General features: G+C 38.7%; 1 protein-coding gene across 3 annotated transcripts in view; it reads right to left on the bottom strand.

Moving 5' to 3' along the window:
* Positions 1–26,590, bottom strand: part of LOC127416831 (tetraspanin-18-like) — a 53,682-nt gene extending 27,092 nt beyond the window's left edge. Inside the window, exons 1-3 of one of the 3 annotated variants that reach the window (XM_051656394.1) lie at positions 26,174–26,590; positions 1,423–1,502; positions 77–153 (exon numbers count right to left, since the gene is read on the bottom strand). In XM_051656394.1, coding sequence (XP_051512354.1) covers positions 77–79 — 3 coding nt within the window. In that variant the 5' untranslated portion in view covers positions 80–153; positions 1,423–1,502; positions 26,174–26,590. The remainder of the gene's footprint in view (positions 1–76; positions 154–1,422; positions 1,503–26,173) is intronic. The other 2 variants (XM_051656395.1, XM_051656393.1) reach the window with 2 other exon arrangements.
* Between the last annotated feature and the right edge of the window lie 508 nt (positions 26,591–27,098).

The following is a 27,098-nucleotide window of genomic DNA, read 5'->3' as shown; positions in this document are numbered from 1 at the left end:
ATTATTGTTTGTGGGTGAATTATTCCTTTAAGACTACACATGTGCTCTGTTTATGTAAATAAGTCAAAACACCTACCATGAGTTCTTGGATGTTGTTCAGGATTCAGGTCAAAGGATGGTATCTCAACTCTCACCCCCTCCTTTTCCTATTAGCTGTGAAAAGAAACACAACCAGAGGTCATGGCACATATTTAAATACACCAAACCAACACCTAGGCACATTCATATCCACATAAGCAAGATGAAACATTCAATACAGAAATAAACACCACACTCCTCCACACAGAAGACTCAGAGGAGAGCTTGGCACAGGGCATGTAGTAAATATGACTCTTGGAGCGCTATGAGATTAAAGATTCATTATTAATGATGCTCCCTGTGGTGCACTACTTTGAAACAGCATGCACGTGAATTTTTCACTTCGCTGTTCGAGTAAAAAATTAACTGTGACAGAGCGAGCATCACACTAGCTTAAATCAAACCAAACCTGAGACTAAAGCAGGTGAAATATTAATGACTTCCATTACTATCAGCATCGTTTTATCTCTTCGCTTGGTTAATTGCTCTTTATTGCTAGATGCCAAACTGATTGCATTTTGCCTGTTTGCTCGGTGCTACTAATCTTGATTAGTGTCTGAGGTCATGAATAATTTATCACCTACAGCATTCCTGCCTAATTACCTGTAGCCGATTCTCCCTGTCGGAGTGGATCACCAACTGTGTGCAGCTAACAAGCCTAAATGCTTTGAACTTTCTGCTACTCATATTGTTTTGCCACAAGTATCCCAGTTGTAAGAAGCTACAAGCCAATTAAAATTGTGATGTTCATGGTGGCCACAAAAGCAGTCTTTGCAGCATTGTTTAAATGACAACACAATGAAGCTTTGTCAAAGTAAAGTGGGGTTTTCTTTAAATAAGGAGAGATGAATGTATGGGAAAGGATAACTCCACATAATTAAAAGCATAATAAAACCCAGGCGGTTTATGTAAATACAATGGGTACAATTATTCTGAGAAGACAATGTTTTGTAGACAAACTCTGTGTGGTATAAAATCACTTTCAGAGGAGCTGTTTAACTATGACATGGCAGACCAGAATTCCCCTATTCTCCAAAGGATCACCAACAGCCTCTCTAAAGAAAAATGTGTTGTTGTAGTGGTAAGGATTGTTGTTACTGTTTGGTTTCCATAGCAATACAGTGGAAGAGAAGGTGAAGTAGCATCAGAATGCAACAGACAGACAATAGTTTCTAGTGATAACATAATAGTTTCATGACAGACCTACCATAAGCTCTGAAAGTGTTGAATGATATCATATGCTAAGGCACAAACCAGTGCGAATTCAACTTTATATAAAAAAATAAAAAAAAAAAAATAAAAAAAAGGTTTATTTGAAGAATTCTCTGGTAAATACTACATTACCCACAATCCTGAAGCGAGATCCACCAATCAGAGAAGGCGCTGTTATACTGGAAGCAGGAATAGAGCGCAACAGTCAGGTTCTGTAAGTAAAAATCCCATTCATTTTTTCCACAGACAAATTGATTTTTATAGATAACTTAAAAACCCTTAAAGGTAGACCTACTCTGAGCTAAAAGGCAGAGGCTGTTCATCGATGGTTTAAGCTTCTTTTGAAGCCATCAGCCTGCATTATTTTAACTTAATTTTCTAAAACCGCACTGAATAGCAGAAGAAAGAAAGCCTGCCAAACAAGCCTGGAAGAGACCGCCCACCTCTATGACATACTGTGAATGACGCAAACAATTGGTCTCCCTTCATTCTCAAATACTTATACTGTATGTTTGTATTTATCGGAATATTTTGCAATAAACGTAAACTATGTTGTCTCTATACTTACTGTATAATCAACAAACTTAAATCAACAGTTTTATTTATTTCTATCGTTTTATATACGATTACATCATTTTCAATATACCTTATTCACGCAAGCGCCATCTTTGATTTTTAATGGGAATGACAACGAGGCTGTGAGGGAAAGACTTACAGTCTCTTCAACGAGCTGTACTGCAGTTTAAAGTATTTTTGGATCGTTCCGCTGACAAAACATTGATAAAATATCTGTCCAAGAACATTCAGTAGACAAAGAACACCAGACAATATGAGTTGTGGAAAATCAGATGTGATCTAGGAACTTTATACAACTTTATCTGTTAACTTAATCTGTTAACTTAACTTTGTCTTTTTGTCCGATTTTTAAATACTCTTTTGCTTCTAAAACAGACTTATAATGTGATTCACCTTGAAGCTGGTTGGCTTGGTTTATGAAAAGTCTATGGAAGAAATGAATTGGTAAAAATACTTCCGGAAACCAGACGGCTGAAAAAGTGGGTGGGCACTGTTGCGCTCTATTGTGGCTGTCTGATTCAACAGTGACTGCCCTCTCCCATAAAGGATTGTGAATGATGTAATTGAATCCCTCTTTTAGACTCTCAAACAACTTACATATCTGTATATAATTAAAAATGTTGTAACATACTGTACTTCTCATACATAATATGTTAAGCTCATATACGATGAATTACAGTCAATAGTTTTATATTAAGGCCTAATCGTTGATACTCATTCAATTTCGTCATTCGCAATAGTTTGAGTAGTTCATTTCCTCATAAAAGACGTTAAATAAGTTTTTTTTTTTTTTTTCAACATTTACTTTACCCAAATTAAAAACTTTGGTCACCCTCATGTCATTCCAAATCCATTTTTGTCTTTTTTGATGTAAGATGTGAGGCAGAGTGTTTACTATAATTGTATGAAAAATTGATGCAATGAAAGTGAATGGTGAGTGAGGCTCTCAGTCCCTAACATTCTGCTTAAGATCTCCTTTTGTGTTCCACAGAAAAAAAAAGTTGTATGAATTTTGAACAACATAAGGGTGAGTAGAAGATAAAAAAAATTTCATTTTTTGTTAAACTATCCCTTTAAAATCAAAGGTTGAAGTGTTAATCTCAATGCTGATTTGTTTGGTTCAAAGCTTAAATCTCTTTATTGATGTTTTTTTAATGAATGGGTAAAATACTTATTTTAAAATTTGTGTACTATCAGAGGGGGTGGTCACGGTTGCTCTCTAATGGACAGCTGTCAAATATCTTTCCTTATCTCACTGTAGATAGAATTGAGGGTGAATGAAGAGGTAATTGAATTCCAGCTACATGAGCATATAAATGAGGCAGGATCACACAATGAAGAGCAGAGAGAAGCTGGGTTTATGTGGGTCAACCAGAGTGAAGGAGAATCCTCCAAAACTCAAATCCCTCATTTGCATACACTCTTAAGGCTTCCTTTAAACAAACCTCTTTCAATACCAAATCAATGGCATTTAAGATTGACCTCGGTGTTCACAGATTGGTCATTGCCTGGTAAATTGATTTTTTTTCTGACCTTACAGTCTGAGGGTACTGTGTGCTCTCTAATTGTGTTCTCAACACTTGCAAACATTGTTTCCACCTTCTAGAATCACAAGGGGTTTGAACAAAATCTTCCAAAGGGCATCTACATTATGCTTATCTGCCACCGAGCTAAAGGTCTTCTTTCAATCTAGCATACATTTGAACAATGCAGCATGACTTAAAGTTCACTGCTAATAGACTGTGTTGGTCATTGAGGAGTGGACAATAACTGATGCGCTTGTTATTTGTCATTATACGTTTTCAGTCCACTGTCACTACCCTACCTCTTTCTCTCTGTGTTAATGATCATTCTACACTATTCACAGACATGATGAGTGATACATCCTACAGGACGTTAGTTCTCTGGAAGGATGTGATGGCCAAGACTGCCAACTGTCTGGTCACTGAAGGGTTATGACCCTTTTTCTCTTGCGTTTCCTTTTGTTTTAACTATAACAACAATTATTAAAAGTGGAACATAATGTCTATTGCATGTTTTATGCCATGTGGATTTTGAAGTTGTATCTTTGATAATTAAGTTACATAATTATTGTTCGTAAAGAAATGTGTTTGTCTTAAATTCTTTGGCATAAATCATGCATTCTCATGTCTATTATGTTTAGGTCCGGGCTTGAACCCAGGTCACTTTGCACACACAAAAAAAAAACTAAACTGCTAAACAACATGTCTGAAGGGGTTCACACAATTTAAAATCATTGTTTTCTAAGAATGTATGGGTATTATGAATTTCCTTCGACGGCATGATGAAATACTGAATTATTATTATTTTGTGGATTAGATTTGTTTTATATAAAGTCATATATTTCTGTCCTATTGACTTCACCTTCACCTGGAGCTTTTATTTTGACACTGAAAGTGCAGTTTGTAGTTTACAATCTTCCGCATCTGGCGAAACACTCATCTCCTCATTTTCTGTTAAATTGTGAAAACTTTGTAGATTTGTATAATAACTTGTGCCATTACTATGTTTGGAATTGCACAAATGCTTGAACATGCAGTACTTTTCTTTCACAATGCAAGTGAACTGTTCAAGAATCGCTAAAAACACTAGCCCGTGAGCCCTGCGCGTGCACAGAACTGCGACTGCTCAACCTCAGACACTTGATCAATAGGTTTGATTGAAATGTAGCCCTGTCTCTCGCAGTTTTTGCTTGAAAAGTCTTGGCACAACCTGGGGTTCCTCTGACCTTGCAGCAGGTGTCTTAAACATGATCCCTTGAGCAAAGGAGGCTGTCGAAGTGTTGAGAGATTCCTATGGTACAGCTCCTGGCAAAACACTTAGTGCTGTGATAATGACCGGCCCTGTAGACACTTTACTTAATGTTTTCTTTAAGCATTCTGTTCTTGTCTTTCACTAAAACCCCTCCTCTCTCTCCCTCTCCCTTTCCAGGCCCCAAGGCCAAGCAGACTTTGCTCTCTGGGGAGAGAAGAGGTTCAGGGCATCAAACAAGCCTTTGAAGCCATGTGATTAAAAAGGGGGAGACCTGTTGGAATAGGCCAAATGGGCTTAAAGGTGTGAGGGAATCTGGTTCTCCAATTAGGGACAAGAAATGTTATTAACATTCAAGGCAGGACCAAGCTTTCCCTAAGAAAGGGTTATGCAAACATTATGCAGACAGAGTGAATGTTCTGATCGGCTCAATTAAGAGTTCCTTGTCGACTAGATGGAATCATTATGATGGATGATGGCAGAGGAATATGGATGCACTTTCCCTATCAATAGAATGAAGGATATATTTCAATGGTAAAATATAAGCCAAAACTAAACACCTAATTTATACTATTCACTATTTGCACTATTTACATATTTTCTGAATCACATTTCAGTTCATTATTTTATGTGTGTCTGGTTTCAATAAAAGTCTTTATTGAATAAAAATGTCTGAACTAGATAAATAGATTTGACATTTAAATTAGGTGTAAAAGTGATCTTGAAGAAATCAGGTGAACATCTGTTGGAGAATACTGTGGCAAGATTTACACAAAGAACAGAAAGAAAAGCAGCCTAAACCCACAGAAGACAATAGAAAATGAGTCCTTCAAGAGATGAAATATTGATTATATTTCTTAATAGATCAAGCAAGAAACAATCAAATTTATCAATTACTTGTTAATTACCTTTACCTGACTTATTTATTATCAAGTAAGCTACACGATACAGAAAAGGGGATCTTTATGGCGAGTAAGAGCGATGATTCCACCACTTGATGTTAATGGACTACTGCTTGTTTTGAAGCAACCAAAAATGTAATCACTGTCCTCTACATTTTTTTTGCTGTGCATCAGACAAGTTTTTTTAAGCATGTGTAAAGCTCACATCTGTTAACAATTTCATGCCCTTGTTAAAGACATGGCAAACACCATATACTGTAGCTGTCATGGATGTTGTGTCTTACAGTGACAACTATACTTTTTTTAACTATAGGATAACATGTTAGGGGCCTGGGTAGCTCAGCAAGTAAAGACACTGACTACCACACCTGGAGTTGCAAGTTCAAATCTAGGGTGTGCTGAGTGACTCCAGTCAGGCTTCCTAAGCAACCAATTGGCCCAGTTGCTAGGGTGGGTAGAGTCACGTTGGGTTAACCTCTTCGTGGTCGCTATAATGTGGTTCTCGCTCTTGGTGGGGCGCGTAGTGAGTTGTGCGTGGATGCCGTGGAGAATAGCGTGAAGCCTCCACACACGCTAGGTCTCCGCGGTAACGCGCTCAACAAGTCACGTGATAAGATGCGTGGATTGACTGTCTCAGACGCGGAGGCAACTGAGATTTGTCCACCAACACCCGGATTGAGGCGAGTCACTACGCCACCACAAGGACTTAGAGCGCATTGGGAATTGGGCATGCCAAATTGGGGAGATAAAAGGAACCCCCCCCCCCAAAAAAAAACAACTATAGGATAACATGTTAATAGTCAAAAGAACCAGTTTGTGTTCACCCAAAAATGACAATTCTGTCACGCATCCTCATGTTATTCCAAACCTCTAAGTTGTCAGGGGTTTTTTTTTTCATTGAACACAAAAGGAGAAGTTTTGAAGAATCTTTACAAAACAGTCGGAACGAGGTGAGGGTGAGTAAATAATGACAGAACTTTTATTTTAGGGCAAATTATTCCTTTAACACTTCCGGTTTTTCTTTTAGGGCATTGTTTATATCGTTGTCCTTACAAAGCCTGTCATAAAAATTCAAAGTGCAATCTGTCGGAAAGGAAGCACACTCCTGGCTCACCGGGTTTTACCTAATTAAAACCAGAGGAAGAACTTTGCATTTAGTCACTTCTATAAACACAGTTCTTTCCTCTATCCAGTTCATATTCCCAAAGCTGCTGGGCTGAAAAATGAGCAGATTTGTCTGTTTGGTCTCAGGAACAGCAGGGGATTTAAAGGACTAACCAAGCTGCATGCTGTGTCAACACCAAACATTCTCTGCTGTCAATGTAATACCCTTCACCATAAAAAAAACAGCAAGGCAGTTCATGAGAACAGACTGAGAGTGGGAAATAATCGAAAATGGGGCAACATACATCTAAGATCTACAATTAAGGTCTTATTTACATTAAACCCCTTCATGCATGTTGATCGATAGGATTACTATCCAATTGGATATGCACATTCCATTTACATTTGGCCACATACCGTAAATGTGTCTCTGCAAAAAGGATATAAATCTGATCTTCTGTTCTTGCACTATATGCAAATATATTTGCATTCACTTCCGTGATGACACTAATGCCTGACAACAAAATTTGCTGCACTTGATGTGCATCATTAAAAAACTAAAAACAGAGCATGGCTAAAATTGCTTTGACGACTGTGATACAAAAGGCACCAGTTGTCATGTGCCATATTTGTTTTTTTGGTCATCTTTGGGCTGTCGAACTTCCATATACTTACACAGTTCTGTTTGGAAGGAGTATCAATGTGACCAAGTGTTAATATCTCCTAAGTAACAACAGACTTATAGCAGGAAATATGAAGCCCAGATCTCAGATTAAGTCATAGGTTTAAGGTTCTCTTTGTTAACATGTTCACCCCAACATACCCTGAAAATTACATGGAACAAAATACCAGATTCACATCCCCTCTCCATGCACCCACATCCCACACTCAAGATGCCTAATCAGTGATTTTCACATGTGTGAATATGAGATTTTGATACACGCATATATAATCGCAGCATCTGTTAGACAGAGATTCGGATGAGAAGCTGGAGGTTATAATTGATCTAGGCTGAGATTTGACATAGCTGCAGGCTTGAATGGTAATGCTGCACTGTGCCATTTTTATGGACGCGACTGGAGGAATACAGAGAGTAGAAATTGTGCTGGGTTATTAGCACATCAAGCCTTAGAACTGGATCATTTCCTCACCGGGGAGAAGCTCAACAGTGGGACCATCTCATAAATGAGCACATTTTCTTCAACCTCTACACCTATGTTTTGTGTTTTGAGGATCTTGCTGTGTACGAAACCTGAAAAATGCTGCATTTGCAGACAGTATATGGAGGTAGGAAGACATCAAGGCATGTCTCAGTCAAATGTTGGCTCAGCTTACTATCTAATAAGACTTCTTCGTATGGTCAGTCTTTGAAGGCAGCATAGATGTATCCTTTGCAGTCTACGATATCCCACATAAATGTCCTTTTTTGACTTATGATTCCTTTTCTACCAGGAAATAAGCATTACGTCATTAAATATCTCTTTAGTTATGTCTAAAGCTCACTTGAATTTCTTCTAGATCATTATACATGATGTGATGCCTTGGAAGCCTGTCTGAAACTAGTTTCTTGGAGAAACCTTTGTACAACAAAAGTGTGTCAAGTCACTGACTGATGGGGCAGCGAGGCAGCAAAGCATTTTTGCTGTAACTTAGCAGAAAAGGACATTCTTAGCTGTTTTGAGCAAAGCCTCTTATACTGAGATGATGAAAATGAGGGCTAAATTAGATTCTCTAGGGTCTTTTTTAATACAACAATACTATTTTGTCTTATAATGTGTTCATAAAATGTTTCTGTTTTGCAATTTGCCAAAAACTCGTTACCCCCAGGAAGAACAGAACAAGACATCCTAGGGTCGATATCCTGCTTTTTACAGGATTTCAGGAGGAGATCTGGGAGGGGTAGGTGGCAAAACAGCCAGACATTTTTCCACAGTAAGGTCTCGTAAAAATCTTTTAGAAACATTCCTCCCCCTGGCCATGGGAGCAGAGAGCAGCGATTTCATGCGGGATCACACTCAACACAAATACTCTCATAACATCAGATTTAATCTTCAGGGATAAATGAAAGTATCATACATAAACACTCTGAATATCAGAAAATCTTATAAAACCTCTCATTCGCTTTTCCAAAAAAGGTCCTCAACTTTGCATATAAAGGGAAAGGCCCTAGTCAAAAATAATTGGGATGTGGAAGACAGGTTTGTATGCATCAGAGGAATATGACCGGTCATCACGGTCAAGTCTGCTCTGGGATTTGAAACCGAGGTTAACTGACCACTATGCAATACTCTCTTAGAGAACAAGCACTTAAGCTCACCAGCTCTAGGAACGGCAGGGCGAAAGATTACATCACGATGATTTATGGCATATGAGGAGGAGTCAGAGAATCTATGGAACATGAGATCATTTGGAGGGCATCCAAGAAGAGGTCTCATGAGGAGCACAAGTCAATTGGTTTCCACCACAAAAGATGATGGATCAGCAGTAGGACAACAAATGAATGTGCTAAGAAAGTTAAGAGAACAGATCCCAGGCTCACACATATCACAACACAAGAAAATAGAAAAGTATCAGCATTTGCTGAAAAAGCTCAGGGCTGCGTTTCCCAAAAGCATCGCAAGCTTAAGTTGATCGTAGAGACCACTGGCGCCAGTGGTTTCTATGATATACTTACACTTACAATGCTTTTGGGAAATTCAGCCCAGGTCTCTGCTAGGTTCTTAGGGTGTGTTCACACTTGGCAGGTTTGGTTAGATTAAAACAAACTCTGGTGCGATTGCTCTGTTAGTGCGGTTCATTTGAACAAGTGTGAACGCTGCCACCCAAACCTTGGTGCGCACAGCTTGAATAGTGAGTCTCGGTCCGTTTCCAAACGAACTCTGGTGCGGTTCGATTGATATATGAACGCAACATGGACCAAAGATGTCTAAACGGACCAATAACAGGAAGTAATTTGTCTAATACTGACCTCAAGCATACCTGGTTCTTCTCATCATAGGAGCTATGTTGCCCATTACAGTTCAGTACAGGCGACAGAAACGCCGTCAGCCGTCCTTGCAGCATATCTTCATTTGTGTGTGCAACGGAGGAATTCCTGGTGCTGTTTTGACTTCTTTACACATTTGATTTGCTCTTCCTTTGTTCTCAGCTGGTAAATATACCACCATATATACATACATAAATCCAACAAGCGCATTTAGCCCAGCAGCCAGCATTGTTTTGGATGTTCGGCAAGTTCCGTCACAAAATATACGTCATAAATGCTGTCCAATCAGGTTGTGACTTTTTTCTGATGCCTTTTGTTTTGTATCTTTAGGTTCAGTGTTAAAAATGCCAGTGTGAACGCTAAGCGAACCAGGACTAAATGTTTCATTTTCTTTTTTGGTCCGGACCAAGAGGACCAAGATAACCGAACTACAAGTGTGAACACACTCTTAGAGCAATGTCAAATTAATGGATCAAACCATCTGAGGATGAAACAGGTAAAAAAAGGCAGAAACAGGATTGTAGCAGCCCCTTTCAGCTAACTTTTATTAGAGTTAATTTAGTTAAAAAGGACAGTCAATTAATTCATAATCCTAATTTTTTTTTCTTTCTGTATTTAATATGTAAAGGATTTCTTTTGAAGCTGGTTATCTACTGTAGAGTAACTCTGGATGGTATGGTGCTGCAGTAGTTCATAAGATTAAAATGAAAGGGAGGTTAACACAAATGCAGTTTAAAACTAAACTCGTATGCTAATGCTTGAACCATATGTCTTCAATTGACTCTGAAACCCTCTAGCCAGTTCTCAAAATTCAGTGTCTGTCCTCCAAAACAAGTGTAAACAAGGCCACACAGATTATCTGACTCACTTTGACTAAGTCCAGAATCTAAACTAAATTCTGCTGACTGACACTTCTCATTGATCTCATGGATCTGTTTGGTGGGGAGAAAGTCAAGAACTTTTAAATGAAAACTCTTTTTGTACCCTGTTTTCCAAATTCCACCAGTTCTATAAGTTTTCTGACCATTTATTAATATGTAACTATGAAATTGTGAAATTTAATGAAATTGAGAAGCTGATCACATCTGCAATATGGTCCCAGATCTGCATCAATCTAAGGAAAATTATTCTTAAAGGAATTGTTTAGGGTTCAGATGACATAAGAGTGAGTAAATGATGATGGAGTTTTACATTTTAGGTGAGCTATTCCTTTAAATGTTGCAAATCACTTCTCATCAGGTATTATAAAAGACAAATAATCTGCTCAAAAACCAAGTAAATTATTCAAACAATCTTTAAGGGATTAGGGGACAGAACTGAAAAGGGCCTTTATCATTCCATCGAGCTATACAACTGAGCTTTGATCGAACATGTGGTGTGACAAAGATTTGCATGAGTAACGAGATGTGAAAGATCTCGTTTTTGCATGTGCTCAGTAGATGAGACAAAAGAGGGACAAAGACCCCATTTACACCTGGTATTAAGATGTGTCTCGGGCAGTGCTGGGTAGTAATGGATTACATGTAATATGGATTACATAATCAGATTACAAAAATCAAGTAGTTGTAATTGGATTAAATTACATTTTAAAATACTCATAATCAGATTAGTTATTTGTTTATAGATTACATGATTACATATTAACAAGGCAACAGCATTAAATTGTTAATAATTTATTGATCATCCTAATCATTCTCTTTTTTCAATCGATTACATTTTTCATTCTAAATCAGCACACCACTGATATACGTTTGGTAAGTCTTGAGTGTTTCCGGAAGAGAGGGGGAGGGTTGTGTGTATTTTACTCAGAAGTGATACTTGCTATTAGCCAGCAAGGTGAAGATGGAGCGGTCTACCTCAGCATTTAACCACTGGATCTATACAGATCATTTAATTTTTAAGAATGAAATTAAACCAGTGGTGTGCAGCTCACACATTGAACTTAATTGCTTTAAAGGATCTAGCAGATGCCATCATTAAGGGTCCTGCCCACATACACAATAGTTCAACTGCAAAATGTGCAGCAATATGAAACAAAGCCCATTGCTCTACTGTTGCTGCTGATGCAGTGGAGTTCACTGCATGAAACTTGACATAAAACTTGACACAATTGTTCCTTGTGTGACTTGGTGGAACTCTGCTGTTTTAAAATATTCTGTTCTTTTAGAATATTCTTGCTGTTCCAAAGATAATATCTTGCACCTCAGCTTTGGAACAGGTGATGGACTATCAGTAAGCAGTAAGTGTTAAAAGTGTTTCAGTGTTTTTAGGTGAAAGTTTTGACCTAGCAACTTCATTGCTGTTGATTTTATGGTCATGATTGTTCATAATGTTGCTATTGTTTTATGCACTTAAAATGAACTTGATGTCTCAGTGTTTTGAATTGTAAACTTTGAACATGCACTGTCATTGCTGTTAGATTTAATGTTTATTTCATTCATGCAATGTTTAATGCACTTTTTAAAAATGTCATAAAGAGCTCTTTTTGTGAGGCTTTTTGTTAGTAAATAAATAATTGAATACATTTTCTTCCTCTTTGTACTTTTTATGTTAAAATGGTTATCCTACTCAAATGCATGTGATATAAAATAAAATAGAATCAGGTTGAAAGTAATCCAAAGGTAATCATATTAGATTACCCCAAAATGTAATCTACAAGATTACATTACTGATTGCATTTTTTGTCATGTAATTTGTAATCAGTACCAAATTACAATTCACAAGCAATCAGCCCAGCATTGGTCTCGGGTAATCCGATTTCATGTGGTCAGGTGAGACACATTACTGTTTAAACCTGGCCGCTTAAATGCATCTTCTGTGACCACTTGTTTAATGTCTCTGTTTAATGACGACATATATCAATCACTATGTTACTGTGTTACTGCATGGACATTAAGGTGCAACAAAGTCAGAAAAGTCGAAGAAAGCATTAAAAAAGGTGTGCTGTTTCTCCCAGATGCATCTGAAATTTAATCTATGCACAAACGCAAACATTATGAGCAGAATTATTTGTAATTTTTGTGGAGTACCTGCCCTAAAGGAATTTCAGATGTTTGTGCTTCTCATCTGTGTTGATATCAGAAACACTGAAGAAGATCCGTGAAGTTCTCATGCTTGTGCATGTATCTGTTTTTTTTTTTTTTTTAAACTGGCAAAGCTTACACTGTTTTAGCACAGCTGTTGATTGACATGTGAGGGGTTGAGCTTCACTGCTGTCTGGGACGCATACCGGATGGATTAACGTTTACACCTCAAATGCGATGTGGTCACATGCATTTTTGACCACATTCATATGTGGTTTTTGTGATCTGATCATAAAATGTTTGAGACCCCGTTTAGTCCTGTATTTAGCGCTGAACACATGTGATCGGATTACCAAAACCGCATCTTAATACCAGGTGGAAATGGGGTAAAAATGTTTATCACCTAATAACTTTAAAAAACAACAACAACAACAGGTTTATGCTGGATGTCTTTGATCATATAAGAGATGTGAAGGTTAACCGAAAGGTACCAATCTGGGCTTGTTCAGAAAAAAACTACTGATGAAGCAGAAATGAAAGTATGCGAACAAAGATGTTGTGGGGGTTTGGCTAGGTGGGCCTGAACCATCTGCTCTGAGTTTAATAAAAAAAAAATGTGCTGACAATCTCTGATAAAGAAAGGACAACATTTCAGTGAAAAAAATAAATATATGCATTTTTACATCAATCCATTCATTTTCTATAGCCACTTATCCTTTGTAGGGTTGTGGGGTTGCTGGAGCCTATATATACGCATTTTTGTTTAATAAAAAAAAAAAAGAAAAAGCTAACAGTCCTTAAAGATTAAGATGGGCAAGGCTCATTTTTCCAGTACCGTGAAATTAACAATTTAGCATGCAGAAAACAGAAATTGTTTACTTGTATTATCAATTATAACTGTTAATTTCCTGTTGATTATTTCAGATGTTAGACAAACAACTGAGCTATTGAATTCCATTTCTATTTTTATGTTTATGGTCTGGAGTTTAACTTGACTCCACACTTGAGGCTGGAATATTGCTGATGGCACATCTTCTCTTCTTTTATAAGAGGTGCTGGCAGAGAAAGTCTATAGAAGCCTGAACAGCCCGGCACTGAAATATCCTTTTTCGGTTGATTTACACTATCTCAGATGCCATAGTCTCCCAGGACCCAAGAAAAGCATTACAACTTGCCAATCATAAGATTATCCTGAAAGAGCAAACAGCTGGAGGCTTGCCTCAACTGCTGGGTCTAATGTTTTCAGTCTTACCATCGCAAGCAGGTGGTTGTAATTAAGTCAGCGTAATGCAGCCACTAGCTGGCAGAAGGACATGTGACTAATTATTGGGCCATAAGTCAAGTTTTATCATTTCCTGATGCTCTTTGTCTTTGACCTGCCAGAGGATTTAAGTTGCCAATCATTGTCTGAAAAAGCTGCACTAAATGCATCAAGTCCTTCCAAATCCATATGACTTTCTTTCTTCCTTGGAACACAAAAGGTGAATTTTTGTAGACTATTCTGGCCACTCTTTTCCTTATGAAATTATATTAAATGAGGACTGGGGTTGTCAAGCTTAAAAAAAGTGTGCTATATTCCAAGTATATACCAAGGAATTTAAAGATTCCAGCTCTGATATCTCTTAATGATTCAGATTCCTTAATGGATCCTGTAGAGCCGAGTAGGGCGGGGCCGGGCTGGAATGAGACACACCCGGTCCCCAATCAGCCTGATGGGGCACGCGAGGGATAAAGGCGGCCGGGGACAACAGTTCGAGAGAGAGAGAATTGCAGGCAGCTGTACTGTGTGGTTTTTGGTTGTGTGTTTGTTTAAGTTGTTTATTAAATTATTATTTAAGTTGTCAAGCCGGTTCTCGCCTCCTCCTTTCCACTGAACCCCCTTACACTGGTGCCGAAACCCGGGAAGGAGGAGGGATTCCCGTCGCAGAGTCCTCGACACTGCCGTCCACCCAGGGGAGCGCCGCTGCCGTCCGACGGGGGATGGAGTAGCCCGACCACCCGGACGCGGGGAACGGCCGCCGTCCGCGAGGCGAGTGGGGACGGGACTCCCCAACCACCTGGAGCGAGGGAGCCGCTGCCGGGGGCGGAGGAGTGCCCTGCCGTCCCCCGGGAACACGGAGGGGACTCCCCGACCGCCTGGAGTGGTAGGGCCGCTGCCAGGGGGCGGAGGAGTGTCCCCACGGGACACCGGGAACGCGGAGGGGCGTTCTGTCCGCTGGGGGTCGGAGGTCTGACTCCGGTCCGCCCGGGGAGGAGCGGCTGCAGTCTGCCTGAGAGGGTGGAGTAGTGATCGAGGACCACGCGACGGCGCATCAGAGAACCGGTGAGTTTCTTTTTCTCTCTCTCCTCTCTCTCTCTCTGTCGCTCCGTGTTGGCCTTTCCCTCGCCATTTTGTTTTGTTGTTTTTTTCCCCTCCTGTTTCCTCCCAGGTCGAGGAAGGCGGGGATGACCCGCCGGCAGTCGGGGCGTAAGGCACGCCCCTCCCCCCCGGAGAGGAAGGGTGGGGGATGTACATCATGCCGGGGGCTCCCCGGCCTGAGGCAACGCCGGGAGGAGTGTAGAGCGGAGGAGGGCGGGGCCAGGCTGGAATGAGACACACCCGGTCCCCAATCAGCCTGATGGGGCGCGCGAGGGATAAAGGCGGCCGGGGATGACAGTTCGAGAGAGAGAGAATTGCAGGCAGCTGTACTGTGTGGTTTTTGGTTGTGTGTTTAAGTTGTTTATTAAATTATTATTTAAGTTGTCAAGCCGGTTCTCGCCTCCTCCTTTCCACTGAACCCCCTTACAGATCCATTAACAATTCTTTTACTTAGCGCTGTCAATTGATAAAATTTTTTAATCAAATTAATTATATGACCTGCTGATTAATTAATCACATATATCAATATTTGCTGACAGGCCCCCACATAAGGATAATTCAATATAAATAATAAAATGTAATACAGATAATTATAAATCTTTTGTCTAGTGTACAATCAAAAGAATCAACTCATAAGAGCCATTTGTTTGGGAATCAGACAACAGTTATTGTGCTGTATGTTTTGCTGCGTAGATTCAAAAGAACCGATTAATTCGAATCATTTGTTCAGGAATCGGATTACACCGGTCATGCTGTATGTTCCATGCCTATGGTTTAATTGCAGTGTTGCAGTGCCGCTCAATACTAGCCTACAGCTGTAAACACTGTTAGGGTATTTTAGTAAAGTGCTCCATCCGCTTCGGCAGAATAATGCATGTTTGAGAACCTTAAACGTAATCAAAAGTCATGAAAATTATTTGGTTCCGGTATTTAAAAAAAAAAAAAGGATAAACGGAACACAATTTAACTTATTTACTGAAAATCTTTACATTTGCCACATCTCTCCTTTGCTCGTGATGAAATATTTAACAAATTGTTCTTTTGAGTTGAAATTTTGCAATGAACCTTTGATCCAGTTCAAAGAACCAGTCTGAATGATTTGTTCATGAATCAAACGGATCCAGTTCTCGAGTTCAATTTACCTACTCAACGATCCGGTCACAGCAGTTAATCGTTCTCTGGAAGGGATGATTATCATTGAATAACAATTTAAACCTCTGTTTATTCCTCACATAAAGCTATTGTTTAACTTCAGAAGACTTGGAATATAGCACACAAGTCTTATGTACCACTTTATGATACATACACCCCTCATACACTTTCATTATATGAAAAAGAGTGGTTAGGATATCCTTCAAATATTCACCTTCACTGTTCCATGGAAAAAAGAAAGTCATAGCTGGTTTGGAATGACTTGAGGATGAGTAAATAAAGACAAAACTTTCTTCTTTATTATTATTATTATTATTATTATTATTATTATTATTATTATTATTATTATTTTGGTGAACTATTCCTTTAACCCTCAGTCACAAACAATCCTATTCAATTTCTCATTAAAAAAGCAAGTTGGCACATCAGTTTTCATTAAAATAATCAGTACCATGCAAATGATGCTCATACAAAGCATTTACTACTACCCTTGAAGACTGCTCAGTTTTTTCCTAAGGTGGTTTCCAAATATAAACAGAGATTAAGAAAGGAAGAGATTAGACTTCATGGTCTATTTCATCCATTCTCCAACCTAATCAGTGGGGAATGATATCACTGCCCTAAATATTTCCTTAGCAGCTTGAATGAAGAAACATGTAGTTTTCTCATTAATGACCAAACAAAGTGACAAAGCAAACTCTGATCACATTATCTCATGATTAAAGAGGACCGTTTTCTTCAGGGCAGAGCTGATTGTCAATCTCTGTCTTGACAGAATGATGACTGGGATTCCCTATCCGGCCCTAAAAGCCACAAGATTACCTGAAATTTAGTGACCCACCAAATCTGCTGAAAGCCACATGTGGTTAAAGAGGTCTGGTTGAAATATTTATAGCAGCACATAAAAAAAAAAAAATAATAGAAGTAAAAATAAAAGTACAGAACATGCCAACTTAATCTGCTGTTAAATGCAGGGCCTGTAGTGACATCTGATGTGGCAGACATGTAGGAGGATGTTGTCAAATACATTATGAGGAGACTTGGTAAACGTTCTGTAGGACTGGTCATCTACTGCACCTCCACACAGAAACAATTCCGTGACTTGACAAACAAATGTTTTTGTCAGTTCAATTGTGGTTCTGTCAGTTTAATTGTAAGTAGGTTTTTGTAACAGTATTGTGGTTTTTAGTCTAGCTTCTAAGTCTTTACACAATTGCACTAAAAACACTGCTTCCTGACAGCTATTGCATTGTACTAATTTGCCAACAGTCCTACGTAGTGTTTTAGACCTTAAATGGTCAGCTTACCCCAAAATTTATTAATTTTCATATGCTCATGTCGTTCCAAAACCGAATGACTTTCTTTGTGGAATACAAGAGCATACATTTTGAAGAATGTTGATACTACTCTTTTTTCCATACACTGAAAGTGAATGGTGACAGAGGATGTCAGTTTCTAACATTCTGCCAAGCATCTACTTTTTATGTTCCATGAAAGCAAGAAAGTCATACGGATGTGGAACAACATCAATGTGAGTAAATGATGACAGAATTTACATTCTGGGGTATCTATTTCTTTAAATGCTTTTCTACCAAACTTGTATTGTAATGTTAGTTATTTTAGATCCGCCAATTAAATGTATCATGCATGGAATTACAGAAACATAAGCACAGAAATGAATTGATCCTGATGAGAATATGTTTTGGTTATGCAGATGCATATTAATGTTGCTAATACATAATGCATATCATAATACATAATGGTGATAAAATCTGGGAAAAACAACATATAACCTATTTATGTCTAAGTAGTTCTGTTGCGATTTGAGGTCTTGCACAAAAATTCAAAAACTCAGTTGAATAAAATGGCTTGATTTTAGTGCTTGGAACATGTGCTTGTATGTATGCATGTATAAACTACAGTACATATATGACGTGAAATGTATACTGTATGTGTAGAGGCATTCATAAGCTTTGGGTTAAGCAGACAGCAAATAAAATGCAAACTGTGCTCATTTTGACTGAAAGTTTCAAACAACTTTCTGCTAATCCACCATCTCCAAATACAGAAGCATCTCTCAGGGATATGTTGTTCGTGCAAGCTTTATTCGGCTTCAGGTCTATAAACTGTATGTCATCAGGACAATACTCCTAAACAGAGCAGTCCTTAAATTACTATTGTATCAGAGAGTAGAGACTTTAAACACACGATCCATTTATCTTAATGAATAATGAGCTAATCGACTTGGCTTACCAACATGAGCCAGCTGTGTTCATTCTTCTCTGGTGTGAATGCATGCTAATGTCCTTGTATGTGTGGGTGGTATACAAAGACCACACAACATTTTTCTTGATCATTTCAAAACAAGCATCAAGAGAACAAACCAACAGTGAGCATCTAACTCCATTGGGCACAGAAAGAGACAAATCTAACAAATGTTTTCCATAAAGCAATGTCTCTCTGTAATGACTTCTGAGTTTGAATACACAGGAGCATACCGCAAATCTGTTACCAAAACCAAAGAGCAAGAGAAGGAGGAAAGAATCTGGGGAATAAACTTCTACTGGAATGAGAGAGAAAAAAAGAGAAAGACTAAGCAAACCAAATATGCCTGACTCAGGACTCAGGAGTAGTGAAGCAGAGTAAAAGTGTGTCAAAAGCTGAAACAGAAAACAGGCATTTGCTTTAGAAATGACTGTCTGTGTTTAGGGCAACACAAATGTTTCACACACTAAAGAGAGCAACTCGGTGGAGTATTCAAATCAATAGAGTCCCTTTACATGACAATTCAGGTCCCACAATACTAAAGTGTGTCTGGTCTGTATCATAGAATTGCCATGGATTTTAACTTGTTTAAGTATTTTTGTTATACCAAGGTCTTAATGCTGAAGTATATATATATATATATATATATATATATATATATATATATATATATATATATTTTTTTTTTTTTATTTTTTTTTACAGTCTGCAGTGACTATAATTTAAACATTTGTAGGTACATTTTCCTGAAAAGTGTAAAATTTAAAAGTGTTATTTTTACGATTTCATTTGGTGACCCTAGTAGCACAGAAAGTTTGGCTGAGTTTACTGAACAACATGCATTAACAGTGACCTCCTCATGCATGTTGTTTGCGAGTTCAAAGAAAAGGATAATCTGAATAACAGTACATTTTGTTCTTGGATACTGATGTGGACAAATCATAGATCCTCAAACCCAAAATCAAACCCATCACCAACTTTCAGTCATTGTAGAGACAAATGAAAGTAAGCCACTTTAATCACTAAATTTAACAACTCCAATGTTCCCTATTCCTATAATTACACTATATTCTTGCTATCAGTTACTGAAATACACTGAATTGGTATTTAGTGACAGCCCATAAAGCTAACTGCTGTCTGACCAGTGCAATTTCTCAGACTTGCAATAAAAATGGACACACCAGCAACATAGGCTCTTTCCATTTCAATCCTACACTTCCAAATAGTGCAGTGTGGACAAATCAAGAGGGAAGTAATTTTAACATCTAAACCAGTATTTCTCAATGTGGTTATTTCAGATAAGTAGCATGTCAAATGACTAAGACTCTTGGCTATCTGAAGGACCCAGATTGTTATATGCATACTTTCACCTCATTATATCCATGGCACACTAATATCGAAGGAAATTGCCTGAATAATAGATAAGCATGAGGAGATCTTAGGCCTAACACAAACAAGAAGTCTGTTTCCTCTTGATAAAGAGCTCTTGTTATTTACCAGGGTACAGTTGCACCAGCTATGCATAAGGTCTCACTTGAATTGAGACGTAAAGTACACACTAAGGGCTAAGTAACTACTTGTTAGTTTGAAAGTAACTGCTTAATTTGGCTGCACCACCTGTTCTTGAGAACAGACTTAACTAGTAGGTAGTAAGCGCTCCGTAAAGTAATGCATAGTCGCATAATATGACGTTTACCTGTATTGATCCAATAAGCTGCTTTTGAATTTGTACACTGAAGTGATAAAAAGCTATGAATTTCAGTTTGATCTTGTTACCGCTGATGTTCAAACCTTGCTTGCTCACGTAACTGTCAGCTGTAATTAATTATATCCCCATTGAATTACGATACATAAAAGTCGATTTAATTAATAGTGTTTATGAAAATGCGCCACTGAGAAGTATGTTTTTTTACATAAAGTTTTCTCTCGTAAATGTAAACTAGTGTGAATGTCAACATCTTCATACACCGATCAGCCACAACATTAAAACCACCTGCCTAATATTGTGTAAGTCCCCCTCGTGCTGCCAAAACAGCGCCAACCCGGATACCAGAATAGCTTTCTGAGATGCTATTCTTCTCAACACAATTGTACTGAGTGGTTATCTGAGTTACCCTAGACTTTGTCAGTTTGAACCAGTCTGGTCATTCTCTGTTGTCCTCTCTCATCAACAAGGCATTTCCGTCAACAGAACTGCCGCTCACTGGATGTTTTTTGTTTTTGGCACCATTCTGAGTAAATTCTAGAGACTGTTGTGTGTGGAAATCCCAGGAGATCAGCAGTTACAGAAATACTCAAACCAGCCCGTCTGGCACCAACAATCATGCCACGGTCCAAATCACTTAGATCACATTTTTTCCCCTTTCTGATGGTTGATGTGAACATTAACCTCACCCATATCTGCCTGATTTTATGCACTGCACTGCACTGCTGCCACACGATTGGCTGATTAGATAATCGCATGGATGATTGTTGGTGCCAAATGGGCTGGTTTGAGTATTTCTGTAACTGCTGATCTCCTGGGATTTTCACACACAACAGTCTTTAGAATTTACTCAGAATGGTGCCAAAAACAAAAAACATCAAGTGAACGGCAGTTCTGTGGATGGAAACACCATGTTGATGAGAGAGGTCAACAGAGAATGGCCATGTGGTTCAAACTGACAAAGTCTACAGTAACTCAGATAACCACTTTGTACAATTGTGGTGAGAAGAATAGCAACTCAGAATGCCATTCTGAGATGCGGGTTGGCGCTGTTTTGGTAGCATGAGGGGGACCTACACAATATTAGGCAGGTGATTTTAATGTTGTGGCTGATCGGTGTATATGTCTAAAGGATTGAAGTCTGTCACGGAAAACATCAGCTCATTGATGTCATTAAATGAGTCTGCTTTATTCCATCCGTTACTCCTGGTCAGAGGCTTTCATAAATATTCAGTTTATACATAGGTTTACGGTCTACTTACGTTTAATGATGCAACGCTCACATATTTAGTAGTGCGTAAATTGTGACTTAGTGCCCATTTACGCCACAACTAGGCTATGTTGTAACTTATGTATAGCTGGTGCAACCGGCCCCAGGGCCACTGGACATCCTTTTCTTGACTGAACTTTGGAGCCCTAAACAGCATCCTCTAAAATTTCTCAAAATTATCTGAGACAAAAGCATGTGCATTCTTGCTTTTGTCTTGCTTCTACAAGCGCAAGGTAAAGATCTATGCAATCACGATTACATTTCTACAGTTACAAGTCTTTTTACAAGAATATCTCAGCTCTGTAGGTCCATACAATGTAAGTGAATGAAAAGCAAATCTTTGAAGGTCCAGAAAGCACATAAAGGCACAAAAAGTAATTCATACATCTCCAGCGGTTTAATTAATGTCTTCTGAAGTGATCCAATCGGTTTTGGGTGAGAATAGACCAAAATGTAACTCCTTTTTCACTGAACAAAAAGCCACCCGAGCCATGGGCTGTTCTCACTGCTACCATCAGGTAGGCGGTATCGCAGCATCAGGACCCGCACCAGCCGACTCCATGATAGCTTCTTTCCCCAAGCAATCAGACTTCTGAACTCTTGATCTCCCACGATCAAATACATCAGCAATACACTTTATTACCCTTAATCTTATATCTCACACCGGACTGTCATAAATTATATTATTATTATATTATATTCTCTCTTAACAACTGACTATCAACCGACAGCCTGAATGTCAATACAGTACAATACAACCTACTGTACATTCTATATATACTATATATACTTTTTTATATATTTTTATTTTTATTGAATGTGTATCTATATAGTGCGTATTGTATACTGTACAGTGTATGTTATTATTTGTATATTGTTGAGTGTAATTATGTGTATATCAGATGTTTAAATTGTGCTGTGTTAATTTGATGTTATTGTAAATTGGTACTGTCTCATCACTGTCACGACTGCTATGTTGATCGGAACTGCACCCAAGAATTTCACACACCATTGCACTTGTGTATATGGCTGTGTGACAATAAAGTGATTTTAGGCATTTCAAGATCAGTTATACTTCCTAGCACTTGATGCATGCGCAGAGAGCTGGACTGTGCTAGGAAGTGTAATCAAGCTAGAAATCATGATTGTGCCTAGAGTCTGCAGATGTCAAGATTAATTGTGGAAAAAGGAGCTACATTTTGGTCTATTCTCTCCCAAAACCAATTGGCTCACTTCAGAAGACGTGGATTAAACCACTGGAGTCTTATGGATTTCTTCTAGGATTCTTTTTATGTACTTTTTGGAGATTTGATCACCATTCACTTGCATTGTTTGGACCTACAGAGCTGAAATATTCTTCTAAAAATCTTCGTGTTCTGAAGAAGAAAAAAGTAATACACAAGTAAATGATGAGAAAATTTTCATTTTTGGGTGAACTATTTCTTTACATTTAATCTACCATATGACTTCAGTAAAACAATATTTTTATGGTGCTTGAAGCTTCAAAGATTCAGTCCCCATTTACTGTATTGTAATGAAAAAAGCAGCCAGTAAATTTTTCAAAATGTCTCCTTTTACATTTCAAAGAAGATGGTTTGGTACGATATAAAGGTAAATGATGACACAATTTATTTTTAGTATGAATGGTTCTTTTAACAAATCTCTCAATTTTTGGAAGAATCTATGACCAAAAAACATGTATTCTTCATGGTAATTAATCTAGGCAACTCTTTACCAAATTTCATAAGTCTCAAAGGCAACGAGGCCCCAAACCCATTACTGAGTGAAGCGCCCCATGTGACACACATTAGATGAGAGTCCTCCAGCAAATGTGGGGAAAGCTATTTTCTTTTCAAGGCAATAGATACTTTATCTCATTACAGATTCTAGGCAGACTACAAACTGCCAGTTCGTGTAGCTCTGATGCCTGAAACTTGGAAGAAAGTGATGACTTGACCTCTTTTTCTCCCAGGGCCTTTGCACTGCTGTCAATAAGGGCATTTCACTGGAGGCTTGATAAAAGCGCAAGGTGGAATGAATCACCTGCTCCGATTAGGGATGTGGAAACTGCGGTGAAGATCAAACCAGCCCTGACGACTAGCTCATTTGCCAGCATGTCAACTGATATTAATATTACACCCTGGAGACAGGCCTCTTGCTTTCAACAGGGACTTCCCACCACGAAGATCCATAGATTAATTTCCAGTAGCTCAATACTTTAGTGACTGAATGATTCTGTGTGTGCTCGAGCAGGATAATACACATGCCCTTGTCCAACTCTGCATCAGTTTGAGAAATTAGTGCAAATGTCAACCACTTCAGTTCTAATAAGGTCAGTTTGGTACACTTCATTTTCAAGTCTGTATAATGAATTTTGTAGACTGTTGCAATGGAAAACTGGCAAAATCTACAATAGTGACCATGTAGGCCAATCCAACAATAAATTATGGCTTCAGAAAAAAGCGACAACAGTCATAATAGATTTCATTACCAATAGAAGGTATGTACATGACAATTTAACAGAGAGCTTGATTATGGCAGACTATCACTTTGATAAATAAAGTATTTTTATTTGAGGAAAGTGTGGAGAGTGTGTAAATTAGGTGTCAAAATCATGTTTTTATTATCATTTCCTCTCCTGCATCGGTAATATTGGCTGGATAACTCAAAATAAGTCATATCAAATTTTCCATAGGATAAAGCTTGTAGCAGAGAGCAAATCCTGTTGTTTCTAAACCTCTGATGCCCGCATATTCACAGTTAAAGGTTCTTTCTCTAATACCTTACAATAGCTTTGAGGAATATAAAGGTTAAAGCTCCAGCCTCACCTTTGAGTGTTGAGTTGTGTAAGTGAAGTCTTTGAGAGGTTCTGACATCAGCATTTAGCTAAACTACACAGTCACCAGAGGCCGACATTAATGGATCCCTCAGAGCCAATATCTTCACGCACAAGTGCCTGACTAATTGAAAACCAGTCTGAGTCTGCTTTGTGGACAATTTCAGCAAAACCCTAATGGATATACAGTTACAGTTACAATGAAGTTAGAAAGCTGGTATTTAAGCTAGCCATAAACACTTGTGCATTTATACCAGGGCTTTGTTTAAAACAATATTCTGCATTTTAATGTTTTTATATGACACCTGATTAGATAACATTCCACAATACTGCATAGGCTGTCTGTTACAGTAGATTTGACAGGCTGTGCAGTCCTACCTAAAAACTATTTGATTATGTAGCCTGGAAAATAATATTCTGAAGGCATGGTAACAATTCATACCACTGGCTAAGTGCATTTAAAGGTTATAAGCGTTCAGTTGTGCCACATTGTACAGGATACATTAGCTTACTCTAACCCAGCACTGTTTCTGTTGCTTCTGGAGTATGGCCAAAGATAATATTCATACATGGTCTGAGTTTTCAGGAAAATCCCTATAATTCATGTCAAAAGGTGCAACATTGTTTCAGAGCCTGCAGAATTTCACTCTTTGAAAACAGGAATGTAAATGGTCAAACAATCACCAAAATATGTGACTTGCCATGGTAGATAGATAGACAGACACACAGACAGACAGACAGACAGATACACAGATAGATAGACAGACAGACAGACAGATAGATGAAAAGAAAAAGTGCTAGACAGACAGACAGACAGACAGACAGACAGATAGATAGATAGATAGATAGATAGATAGATAGATAGAAATGAAAAAGTGATGGATGGATGGATGGATGGATGGAAAGAAAAAGTGCTACACAGACAGATAGATAGATAGATAGATAGATAGATAGATAGATAGATAGATAGATAGATAGATAGAAAATAAAAAGTGATGGATGGATGAAAAGAAAAAGTGACAGACAGAGAGACAGACAGACAGACAGACAGACAGATATATATATAGCTCTACTGTGATACAATGCATCTCTGAAAAAGTGATGGATGATGGATGGATGAATGAATGAATGGATGTAAAGAAAAAGTGTCATCCAGCCAGACAGACAGACAGACAGACAGACAGACAGATAGATAGCTCTACTCTGATACAATGCGTCTCTGATTGATTTAAACTGGTACTGAACTCATGCATCACTGCAGGGCGGGTGCCCCCATCGGACACCTCCATCTGCGTGTCTGGAGAGATACTATAACTACAGTTATGACGGGATCAGCTGGACAACACTCGCTGCCTGCTGTCACACCCCATGGGAAAACCGCCAGCTTGATGCACCCTCATCCCTCCCAGACTTTCCCCGAGCGTTACTTAATTAGATTTAAAAGAAACCGCCTCGCCGTGACAGCCGTCGCCATCATTTATACACAAACTCTGTAATAGTAGCGCGAGCGAGTAGCGTGAGGACAATATTTGGAAAACCTTTGTTTGAGGCTGTGAGAAGCACAGGGCGATAACTTAAGAAAACCTTTTAGTGGAATGTCTTTTAGTTTTCTAACAACAAGTCTCTCAAAACAGTTACACTAAAATAAAATGCACACAGCGATTAAATGATAAAACGTGTGAACCGTCATTTCACCCTTTCAATTTGAACATCGTCAATCATTACTGTCAAAATAATAAACACATATGATACTGAGTGTTGGCCTGTTTTGTTCTTCTCAGCTACAGTATAACCACACAAGGGACCATTTCAGAATAAAACACCACATTTAATTCAAATAAAGGAAATGATGAAGTCGTCGGTGTGTCCTACTGACTGATCATCCGTCATAACTTTGCGTTTATGTAAACAGTAACGGGAGTTTAAAGCTTACCAAATACTCTCTCCTCGAAACCCCACAAAACACGCGTCCTCCTCCGCTGTCCTGTGCTCCTCAAAGATGCAACTAGGTACAATATTATGGTTGTAAGACTGGCGTGAATGAATGCGGACTGAAAAACAGGCGGACTTGTAGATCTGCTCCGAATCCAGAAAAACAACCAGGTTCGAGCGTCAGCTAATACATTCCGGAGACCCCCAAACTACTGCCCTAATCTCGCCGTCCCTCTCGCTCCGAACTCGCCTCTTCAATGTGGAGGGAGAGTCACTTTTCTACCACAACTTCAACAACGCGTGGTTTACTTATTTATTTACTATTCTCGCGCTCCACATCTGCTAATCAATTGATATGGTATTAGAAATGATATGTTAGTGCTGTCGGTGCATTCTGAAATTCCTCTCTGACTCCTCCTAAAACACGAATTTAGCGCTGTGCTTTCAACTCGTGGGCGGAGATTTAATGGTCAAATTGTTTTCACTTCCCTGGCCCCCCTCGACACCACCACAGATGGTGAGTCAGATAAGAAAAGTATCACTATGCATTCAACTACATCTCCCCAGAGGTCGTGACACAGACATTCCCTGTGGCATACATGATATCCCACCGCAATTTACATCCAGACCACAACCTTTGTCAAACTCATCCCTCTACAGCACATATGCATTGCTGAGGTAATGCTTCTTGTTTTGTTAGAACTCAGAGGGAAACCTCTATGGAATAGACATATGAGTACGCTGTCAATCACTGCAACACTGACTTGGTGCACATTGCTTCACAATGTAGTGCCTTTAAAAGTCAGTGTTGTTTATCTATATTGGTCCTATGGCATGTGACAGAACTCTGAGATGTCTCTGCGAGTGTGAGGAGATGCCTGTTTGTGTGTGTGCATGTGTTGTCTGTCTGCATGTTATTGGAATGG

Source organism: Myxocyprinus asiaticus, chromosome 26 (genome assembly GCF_019703515.2).
Source record: "Myxocyprinus asiaticus isolate MX2 ecotype Aquarium Trade chromosome 26, UBuf_Myxa_2, whole genome shotgun sequence".
In the NCBI taxonomy this organism is placed as follows: Eukaryota; Metazoa; Chordata; class Actinopteri; order Cypriniformes; family Catostomidae; genus Myxocyprinus; species Myxocyprinus asiaticus.
Note: the sequence above shows the minus strand (reverse complement) of the source record. Positions and strands in the feature narration are given on the sequence as shown.